The sequence below is a fragment of the Dioscorea cayenensis genome, chromosome 17 (genome assembly GCF_009730915.1).
Source record: "Dioscorea cayenensis subsp. rotundata cultivar TDr96_F1 chromosome 17, TDr96_F1_v2_PseudoChromosome.rev07_lg8_w22 25.fasta, whole genome shotgun sequence".
Classification (NCBI taxonomy): Eukaryota; Viridiplantae; Streptophyta; class Magnoliopsida; order Dioscoreales; family Dioscoreaceae; genus Dioscorea; species Dioscorea cayenensis.
The window spans coordinates 2,825,232-2,835,126 of NC_052487.1; the positions used below are offsets into that span (position 1 = coordinate 2,825,232).

The 9,895-nt window shown below is 29.6% G+C and overlaps 1 protein-coding gene across 1 annotated transcript; it reads left to right on the plus strand.

The window, feature by feature from the left end:
- Positions 1–6,577: 6,577 nt before the first annotated feature.
- LOC120279970 (putative glutamine amidotransferase GAT1_2.1) lies at positions 6,578–9,692 on the plus strand. The gene is made up of 4 exons (XM_039286658.1): positions 6,578–6,708; positions 7,939–8,666; positions 8,962–9,180; positions 9,290–9,692. The coding sequence occupies exons 1-4, from the start codon at positions 6,618–6,620 to the stop codon at positions 9,521–9,523; spliced, it is 1,272 nt and encodes a 423-aa protein (XP_039142592.1). The 5' UTR covers positions 6,578–6,617; the 3' UTR covers positions 9,524–9,692.
- The last annotated feature ends 203 nt before the right edge of the window (positions 9,693–9,895 follow it).

Genomic DNA, 9,895 nt, shown 5'->3' on the forward strand with positions numbered 1-9,895 from the left:
CTACAATATTCTTTGTAAAAAAATTAAATAAACAACTCATGATTAACAATCATGCTGGTGATCAATTCCATAATATATTTAATATATATATATATATATATAAAGCGTGCACACACACCCACATTATATATATATATATATATATATATATCTCAACTACTACTCCACAATTAAAAAAAAAATTAGAATTTTTTTCTTCTTTTCGTTAAGGTCCAAATATTCGATCCATTTGTTCACATGAATCACATTTACCTATTTCAATATATATATCAATATGTGTGATTTTTTTATATATAAAATGAATAAATTATGAATATATTTTAAACTAAAAATACAAAAAAGTTCAAAAAAAAAAAAGAAGAAAAACGAACCTAACAAATTCCAAACGAATAGAAACTAAAAAAATATGACAGGATCCACAGTCCACTGTAGATGGATATAAAAAAAAAAATAAAACAGAAACAAAGAGAACCCTAGATGTAAGATTTATTTTCTCTAAAAATACAACATACAAATACATAAATGTAATGAAAATCATGAATAAATAAATGTAAAAATTTATTCAACCTGTATTTGGTCCTACTTCTCCAACGTTCTTGATCTACAATCTTTACCTTCCTCAGTTTCAAGCATCTAGACCATCTGGTTACCTTTGTTACATTCAAACAATAGATTGTTGTGGGATCTACTTTCTAGAGCTATTATCTGGAATATTTGGCTGGAACGAAATAACCGCATCTTTCAAAACACTGGTTTGCTTTTTCTTCAAGTCTTATTCAAAGTTTCTAATATGTTGCTTGCATGGTTTTCTACAGCTTCTTTACCCTATCAACAACTCCTCAACAAAGCCTCGCAGAAGATAAAACACTCTCTCGATTTCCTGAGTGCACGGACCGTAGATAACACCGGCAATCTTGACTTTCCATTGAATCAAGAGTAATCTGCTCCACCTTGCAGCTCGGACTGTCATGTGATTCCATACGGATTTCTTCGCTTTACCAGTTGTCCTCTTTATTTACTTGTATTTTTCTTTTTTGAGCTCTTCACTGCTGGTGAGAACTCTTTGCTTTGTTTTTCCTTGTTGATTGTTCTCCTGGTGTGCTCCGCTTCTTTTTTCAGTATAGTAGTGATTTATCCATTTTTTTTTTAAAAAAAATTATGAATTAAAAAAAAAAGAATAAAATGTGAGTTAGACGATGAAAAAAAAGTTGAATTTAATGAAAATAAAAAATACACATCATGTATGAAGAAACGGAAGTTCCCACCGAACACTTTCATGCAATTTAAATCTATATATTTTTTTTTTATTGTCAAACTATTGAAGCTTCCTTATCAAACATTTAAAAGAAAAAAGAAAAAAAAAAAACCTAAACATGGTGTATGAGCAACAAACATTTCCATGTAATTTAATTCTAAATCTTTTATTATTATTATTGTTATCTTGTTGAAGCTTCCCTATCATCATAAGCGTATCCTTTTTATTCTTTAATGATTTGGTGTTATTCTTTTCTTTAGATATAGATGAAGCTTCCCCATCCAATGTGATGCCACATGCATATTTTCTTTTATTGTTTAAAATCTCTTTTGTCATTTTTATTGTGAGATCTCCTTTGATAATTTTAAATTTAAAAGTATTAAAAAAATTGAAACAATATAATTTTTATTTATAAAATTAAGAGAAAGCTGGTTTTTTAATTCATATAAATTTAAAGTTGAATTGAATTTATAAATTTGGATTTATGTGATTATGAGCCCAAACTTATAAGATGGATTGAGCAAACAGATACAAAAAAGGAGATTGATCCAAATTAAATTTATTAAATTCATTATTACTATTATTACTATTATTATTATTATTATTATTATTGTAATAGACGATTGATAGTGCGGTTAGCTCCCAATCAAAAAATTAAAGTTCAACTTTTTTTCTAAAACATGATTAAAGATTTGGGGTGTGTTTTAAGGTGACTTGTCCACATTGTCAATAATATATATATTTGATGAAATTTAAATAAATCATGTGTCATAAATATGCACAGAAGCGGAGTTATCACCTAAACACAACAGTGCCTTCATCTTATGTGAGCGGAAGTTTAATCCTATTTTTTTAATAGGATAAAAATATTCAAAATAAAAGATTCAGTGTCAGTAAATCAAGTGTTGATAGGTGATAATATTAAATAATTTAAAAAATGATGGCATAAAATGCAATATACCCCCACCACTAAAGAATAGCCCTAAGTTGAAACTGAAAACACATTGAATGCATGCAAGCAAAGCTCTTATTCCATTTTTAGATACACCTCCCCTCCTCCCCATAAAGACACTACGTACCTCGCTCTCGGACAACTCCCAACATACATTTTGACTATATATATATATATATATATATATAATACATACATGTAAATAAATATATCATATGATAGAAGATAATATAATATACAGTAGAGCTTCTTAATGTATTGTTAGATACACATGCCCATAGGGACAGTAGCTCACTATAGATTGCAGAACAACTGCCAGCGTACATATTACTAATACAGCCGACATGTATGTGTGTATATATAATATTATATGCTATCCATCCCTAAAATTAATATTTCATACATATCATATGAAATTTATATTGGGTTGATTTTAAACACAGTTTTTTTTCCCCGGGAAATGTGAACAAACCACGTATTGACATTGGAGTTAATGTCTCGACGCATTTATATCTTCACCCTAAATAAATTAAAGTTTGAACCTATATTTTGTGTTAAATACAAACATCTTATATAAAAGATTCAGTGAGACTAATAAACAAAAAGTTGTACATCACATTTCTCTTATATATACATATACATATATTGAGTCATTTAAAAATGTTCGTAGATCTACGAGCATTTACGGATCGTCATTCGTTTCAAATGGAATGATTGTAGTCTGAATTGCACAATAATTCTTGTAAACAATAAAATAGGATAAACAAATAGTGAAAAAAATGAGATGAATAGCATATTTCATGTGATGAATGATCAATCGTAGATCATTGAATCGATGATCTCGTAATAGATCCCCCTTCGGTATCAACTCAATACAATGATCAAATCCCTAGTCCTATTGCATTCTCTCTCCGTACTGATAACTCTCTCTTTTTCATCTGTGATGTTTCTTATATGATATTATAAAATATTTGATATTATATTTTTGTTATGAGTTTTAAGCAAAACAGTAATGTCTCTCTTAGGGCATGTTCATTTGGGCTGAATTCAATGGAAGTTAGGAAGTGTAAGAAGTGGCACTTCCATGAAGTGGATGAAGTGGTGTCACTTCTGATTATTCATGTGTTCATTTGGGATGAAGTGACACTTTCCTGAAGTACCTAGTTTTTCACTTCCTATGTTTATTTGTAAAGAAGTGGGATCACTTCATGATTGACTTCTTTAACATGTTTTTTTCTAACAAGTGAGGGAAGTGAGTGGAGTAAATTATAATGATAAAGTATAACGATAATAATACTTATAAAATAATATTGTCGTTATTATTTTGATCAATATTATTATATACATAATTCAAGAAAATAGATATAAAACAATTTTTTTACAAATTAAAGAAAAAAATATGAGAATGAAATGAAGTTTTATTTTTATGCTTTTAAAATGATCTCAAATTATGCATGGCTAAAAAAATTCATTCATTCAATAATCTCATACATATAAAATCCACAAGTGCAAATATAAAACAATTTTTTTTACAAATTAAAGAAAAAATATGAGAATGAAATGAAGTTTTATTTTTATACTTTTAAAATGATCTCAAATTATGAATACGAAAAAAAATCATTCATTCAATAATCTCATACATATAAAATCCACAAGTGCAAATATAGAAACATTGACACAAGGTTTGCATCATAAAATCAATAGAAATACAAGGTTTTCATTATAAATTAATTCAACCAGGACAAGGTGTTCATTACAAGTACCAATACAATGCTTCAAGTTTCATGGGAAAATTAGATAGAGAAACACCATTCCAAGGTTTGCATTAAAAGGTGTTCATTACAAGCACCAATACAATGTTTCAAGGTTTGCATCACAAAATCATCCAAGGAAACAAGAAATACCATCCAAGGTTTGCATCACAAATATAAGAAACACCATACATTGTTCCAAGGTTTTCATAACAAACAACAGTTATAAGAAACATATTACAAAATCATCCAAGGTTTACACCATTTATATGTTCCAAGTTTTGCATCACAAGAAACACCATCCAAGGTTTGCATCCTACAAAACAAGCAATCATATTAAATCCAACTCAGTATTCAGTTTGTATTAAATAATGCATATGCAATCCTTACCTTTGATGTTAACATCAACGGCTAGAATTCTTTATACATTCAATATATTCATCCAACCATATTTTTCAGAGAGATGGCTTCATTAAGTAGAACAATTCAGCTTGTGCTTTGTTAGTCATTAATTTGTCAAATACCATTTTTATGTCCTTATCGTCGTAACCTTCCATGTCCCATAGAGCGTCTGATAGTTTTCTTAAATAAAAAAAAATGTGTGCAGGACCATTGACATCACCCACTAAGTCATAGCTTTGACCTTGATTTAAAAAACAATAAAATAAAATAAACATGTTTTGACATATTAAATACAAACAAATACTCAGGAAAGGAAAAAAAGAACGACGTTTGTATCATTTTTAAACTTTTTGCAACCTTCAAATTATTTGTACAACTTGAGGAGAGACAAGTCCAGGTTGTCATTAATAGAAAATACACATTTTAATATTTTTTTTAAATTTTACATAAATGAAATTTTAAGAAAATAAAACAATAATAATAATATAAAAATTTTAATTTTAATAAATTTTTTATAATGCTCAACCAACCTCAGGAAAGAATAATATGGCATGGGAGAGAATAAATAAAATAAATTATTAATTATTAATTATTTTTTTTATAAACAAACAATAAACCTCTTCTATTTAGTAAAAAAAGTCGGGACATGCACAAAAATTAAACAGAACTGTAAACTCAATAAGCTAATTTAATTTAATTTTGTCTAGGTTTTTGAATTCGATTTCGAATCAATGGCCAGTGCTTCAATAATTTATGATTTTATTTATTTAAAAAAAAATAAGCGCTAATAAATTGTTGATATTAAATATTTTTTTATAATGTAAATAATTATATATATATATATATATATATATATATATTTATATTTAAATATTAAAACTTTGAAATAAGGCTTGTCCATAATTGAGCACTAGTAGCATATAAAATTCAGAATAAATATTAAATAGAGTTTGGAAAAATGGGGCATTAATGCACTGTATGTCCACAGTCCACCGACTAAAGCTTTAAATGGGAAGCATCCTTTTTCAGTTAACACCTGCCCATGAAAGACACTGCCTCAATCTTGAACAAATATATATATTTTTTTATTTAACTATTGCATATTTGACTAAATATTTTTTTTTCAAATAAATACATAATTAATTAAAAATCATTAAGCTTTCAAAAAATTCAAAAAAGAAATCAATTTGGTTGGAAGAAGCGTTGAGAAAACTCCCTCCCACCGGCAGGCGGCAGGGAGGAACAACTGGGGGAAAATTTTTGAATTTATTTTTGATGAAAATTTAATTTAAAAAAAAAAACTACTTTTTTTGTTTATCTTTATAAAGGTCCGCATAAAACTTATGGTAGAAGAATATATATATTATATACATAAAAAAAGTTTGAATTATAAAATGCTAAAATAAACATAAACATTTCAATAGATTATAAAATAAATATCATCTTAAAATAAATTTATAATTATGACTAACGAGTTGATTTAAATAGTAGAGATCTGGCTGATCACTTGCTTATATGAAGAAAATCCACACAATAAATGTTTATTTATAAGAGCAACTAAAAATTAGTATGTCAAAAACTTAAAAGAAAACATTGAAAAAGGATATATATATATATATATATAATATTTTTATTTTGAATTCAAAAGTTTATAAATCGTAAATTTAAAAAATTAAAAAATATTGAAGGAAATGCTTGTTCCCATCTGAGCCACGTGAGCCGTTACTCACATGTTTGACCTCACAAAGATAACAACCAACTCAGCAACAAGTGTGTTTAAATATCTAATCCCTTTGACCATTATCATTAATAATTAAAATAAACAAAAAACAAAACACACAACATACAAAATTATCCAATAGTAATAAGACACGTATAAATAGTACACGTGTCAAGCATATAAACCACTTGCAACAACCATCTAATACAAGAGAGAGTGTTCATGATCTCCATCTCAGTATATGCGGCGCCCCGTGATGCCAGGGGGCGTTGGAAATGCATGTTTTTAATGTGCTAATTTATTATTTTCTTTTTTCTTTTTAATAAATAAAATGAATGGATAGGAATTAAAGTAAAGTAAAACATAATGAATGGTCTAATTTGTTATTATTTTTTTAAAAATAAATACATGAACCCTAACCCTAACCCTAACTCCAATTCATGATCACTTCCTCTTTAAATACTCGGCACATCACACATCTTCGAAGAGAAGGGAAAACACAAAGAAGAAGAAGAAGAAGAAGAAGGAGAAGAAGACATGGGTTCATCAGAGCTTTCAATGATCCTTCCAAGAGTTCTCATAGTCTCCAGACGCACTGTTAGAAAGAATAAGTTTGTGGATTTTGTAGGTAAGTTACTTTACATCTGTGAGAATAATTTTATGCATGATTTATGTTATAAAGAAAAGAACACATATAAGGTTTTGTTTCTGTTGTTTTTTATTGTCGAAATTATAGGAGAACTGTTTTTTTTATTGTTTTATGAGAAGACTTTGTTTTCTTTTTTTTTACGTGCTTGTTTTTTATGAAATTAATAAAATGGATAAATCATCCACATCAACCATTGTGGGAGGGAGTTGATATCTCAACCTCTCGCTTGAGAAAAATAAAAAAAAAATTATTATTTTTTTATGAGGAAGATATCTTTACATACATGTTGTTTACATACATGTTGTAAGTATATATATATATATATATATATATATATATTTAGTTTATTAGCATTGGGTTCTAACTTAAGATGCCGTATTTCATGAAAAAAATTTATTTGTATCTCAGTCTATGCAAAATGAGAGCACATGTTATTATTGAGTTTGCGGTTACGCTCCACATATATGCCCACTTATAATAAGTGGCTTGTCCAAGTAATTAAAAAAGAAAAAAAAAAATCATTCACAAACAAAGAAGAGAAATTTGTTTTTATTTATGCATTCAAGAAAAGTCTAACCTTTTCCTTTTAAAACACTAGTCGTTTTCTTTTCCTTTTAGTACCAATATTCGCTTCTTTCTTTCTTTCCCCTTTCTTTGCTAAAAGTCAAATCTATGGTAAACTAAACCCATGCACCATATATAGTCCATGTACATATTTGTATCTATAATATCTAAATTCCACACTATATTAATTAAGTGTATGTATAATATATACATAAAAATTCTTTTGATACACAAACAAGGGGAACTTGTTTTTGTTTATGTATCCAAGGAAAAGTCGAAACCTTTTTTCCTTATCAAACAATAGTTTACTGTTCCTTTCAATACCGTTCTCAATTTCTTTCTTTGCAGAAATTCAAACACTTCTTCCTAATCCTCTTCTCCAAATCAATGCTATACTAAATCCATGCATTATATACAGTCCAAGGATCCGTATAATTTCTTTGACATATAATATATATATATTCTTCTGGATATCTGTTTTCCATCTTGATTGTATTTAATATTGGTTAGTTTTTTATGCTACTTATTCTTCTCCAAATCATTGTTAATCTAAATTCATACAAGTGTGTGTAGTTTTCTTTTTCTTAAACATATCTATTCACCATATGTATATGTTCATCATGTTGAATATGCTTATTGATGCAGGAGAATACCATCTTGATCTCATAGTAGGTTATGGTGCAGTGCCGGTGATCGTCCCCCGTGTTGCCGGAGTCCACATGCTCCTAGAAAGTTTTGAACCAATTCATGGTGTTCTTCTATGTGAAGGAGAAGACATTGATCCCTCCCACTACGAGACCGATGTCTCCGGCCTCTCCTCCAATGAGCTCGAAGAGATACGTTGTCTCCACACAAGCGATACTGCCATTGACAAAGAGAAAGACTCCATCGAGCTTCATTTAGCTAAACTTTGCCTTGAAAGAAACATTCCCTACCTCGGCATTTGCCGAGGCTCTCAAGTCCTCAACGTCGCTTGCGGGGGCACTTTGTATCAAGATGTCGAGAAAGAGCTATCGAGAAATGGTAAGACCGATATTGTTTTTCACATGGACTATGAAAACTACGACGGGCACCGACATCGAGTGAAAGTTGTGGAAGGGACACCATTGAGTTCTTGGTTTGAAGAGTCACTGGAGAAGGAGAAGATGGAGATTGAGGTGAATAGTTATCATCATCAAGGAGTGAAAAGGTTAGCAGAGAGGTTTGTGCCAATGGCTTTTGCAAGTGATGGATTGATTGAAGGGTTTTATGATCCTGATGCTTATAATCCTGATGAAGGCAAGTTCATAATGGGATTGCAGTTTCATCCTGAGAGGATGAGAAAGGGCGATTCCGATGAGTTCGACTATCCCGGATGTCCAAAAGCATATCAGGTGAAATGAATACATGCTAAATTATACATATATATCCATAGATAAGAAATTTATGGATGTTTATTATCAGCCGTTGAATTTTGATCAATTGACTAACAATGATGAATAGTAGTTAATACGGTAACAAATAATTACTGTTTGGAATAGTACAATACAGTGTTAATGTTTATTAATGTCGGCCATTAAATCACGATCCAATGATTGATAATTAGACGTCCAGAGCTTTTTTATACATGGACGTCCATAAAGGATGTTTTGCCATTATGTGAAGAATTATTTGCTTTTGAAATTACAGGAGTTTGTGAAAGCCGTGGTGGCGTATCAAAAGAAGGTCAATGGATGTACCAAAAATACTAAAAATGGGTTGAAGATGGATAAAGAGTTGGAGAAGAGGAGGAAGATGATTGTGAGGAGTTTTTCCATGGCTAAGAACATGTATGCTTGCAAACATCATGATTATGATGCAGCTGGTGTTAAAGAGCAAGAGCTTGAAGTTGGTGCAGAATTCCTTGAGGTAAATCTTACTACTTAAAAACTTGTTTAATTATGAAAATTTCTTAGGAGATTAAAATGATAGTATTAAACTCAAATGTACAAATGAATTGTTTTTTTGGTGGATGTAGTCAAACACAGCATTGAGTGTGCAACAAGAGAAGAGATTGAAGCAGATGGGAGCAACAGTGAGGAATGCATCATCTTACATTGAGAGATTGAAGATGAATGAGGAAAGAGAGAGGGTGGCCAGGAGTGTGATTGGCAAGATGTCTATTGAACAGTTGTCTGAGTTGCTCTCATTTTATCATTTGATGGGCCAGATTTGCTCTGAGGTTTTGGAAAGGAAGATCGTTGCTGATTAGTTCTAGTTATAATTACTAAGCACTATTACCCTGTCCTTAATTTTAACCTTTTTTTTACAAAAAAAAAGTGTTTTCTTCTATCTTGTGAGTTGTTAATAATGTGTTCTTTGTTAATTAGAAAATCAATGTTTCAATTGTGTATTTCAACTTGAGAGAGTAGAGAATGGTCTGTGAGCGTATAAGTTTTGGTTTAATTATTGTACAGGTCTCTATAATTGTGTATTTTTTTGTTTTTTTAATCATTTGAATATTTTTTAAGTACAATTAAGTCCTCATATTTGGTCGAGTTCGGTCATTCTAATCTACTCCAATATTTTTAGGTACAATTAAATCTTTGCAATTTACACTTGTCCATCTATACTACGGACTAGA

What these genes read in the sequence shown, in the direction of transcription:
- LOC120279970 (XM_039286658.1), top strand. Translation starts at nt 6,618, where the DNA reads ATGGGTTCATCAGAGCTTTCAATGATCCTTCCAAGAGTTCTCATAGTC. An exon ending in TAAGTTTGTGGATTTTGTAG is followed by an intron (nt 6,709 to 7,938) that starts GTAAGTTACTTT and finishes TTATTGATGCAG; the next exon opens with GAGAATACCATCTTGATCTC. An exon ending in TTGGTGCAGAATTCCTTGAG is followed by an intron (nt 9,181 to 9,289) that starts GTAAATCTTACT and finishes TGGTGGATGTAG; the next exon opens with TCAAACACAGCATTGAGTGT.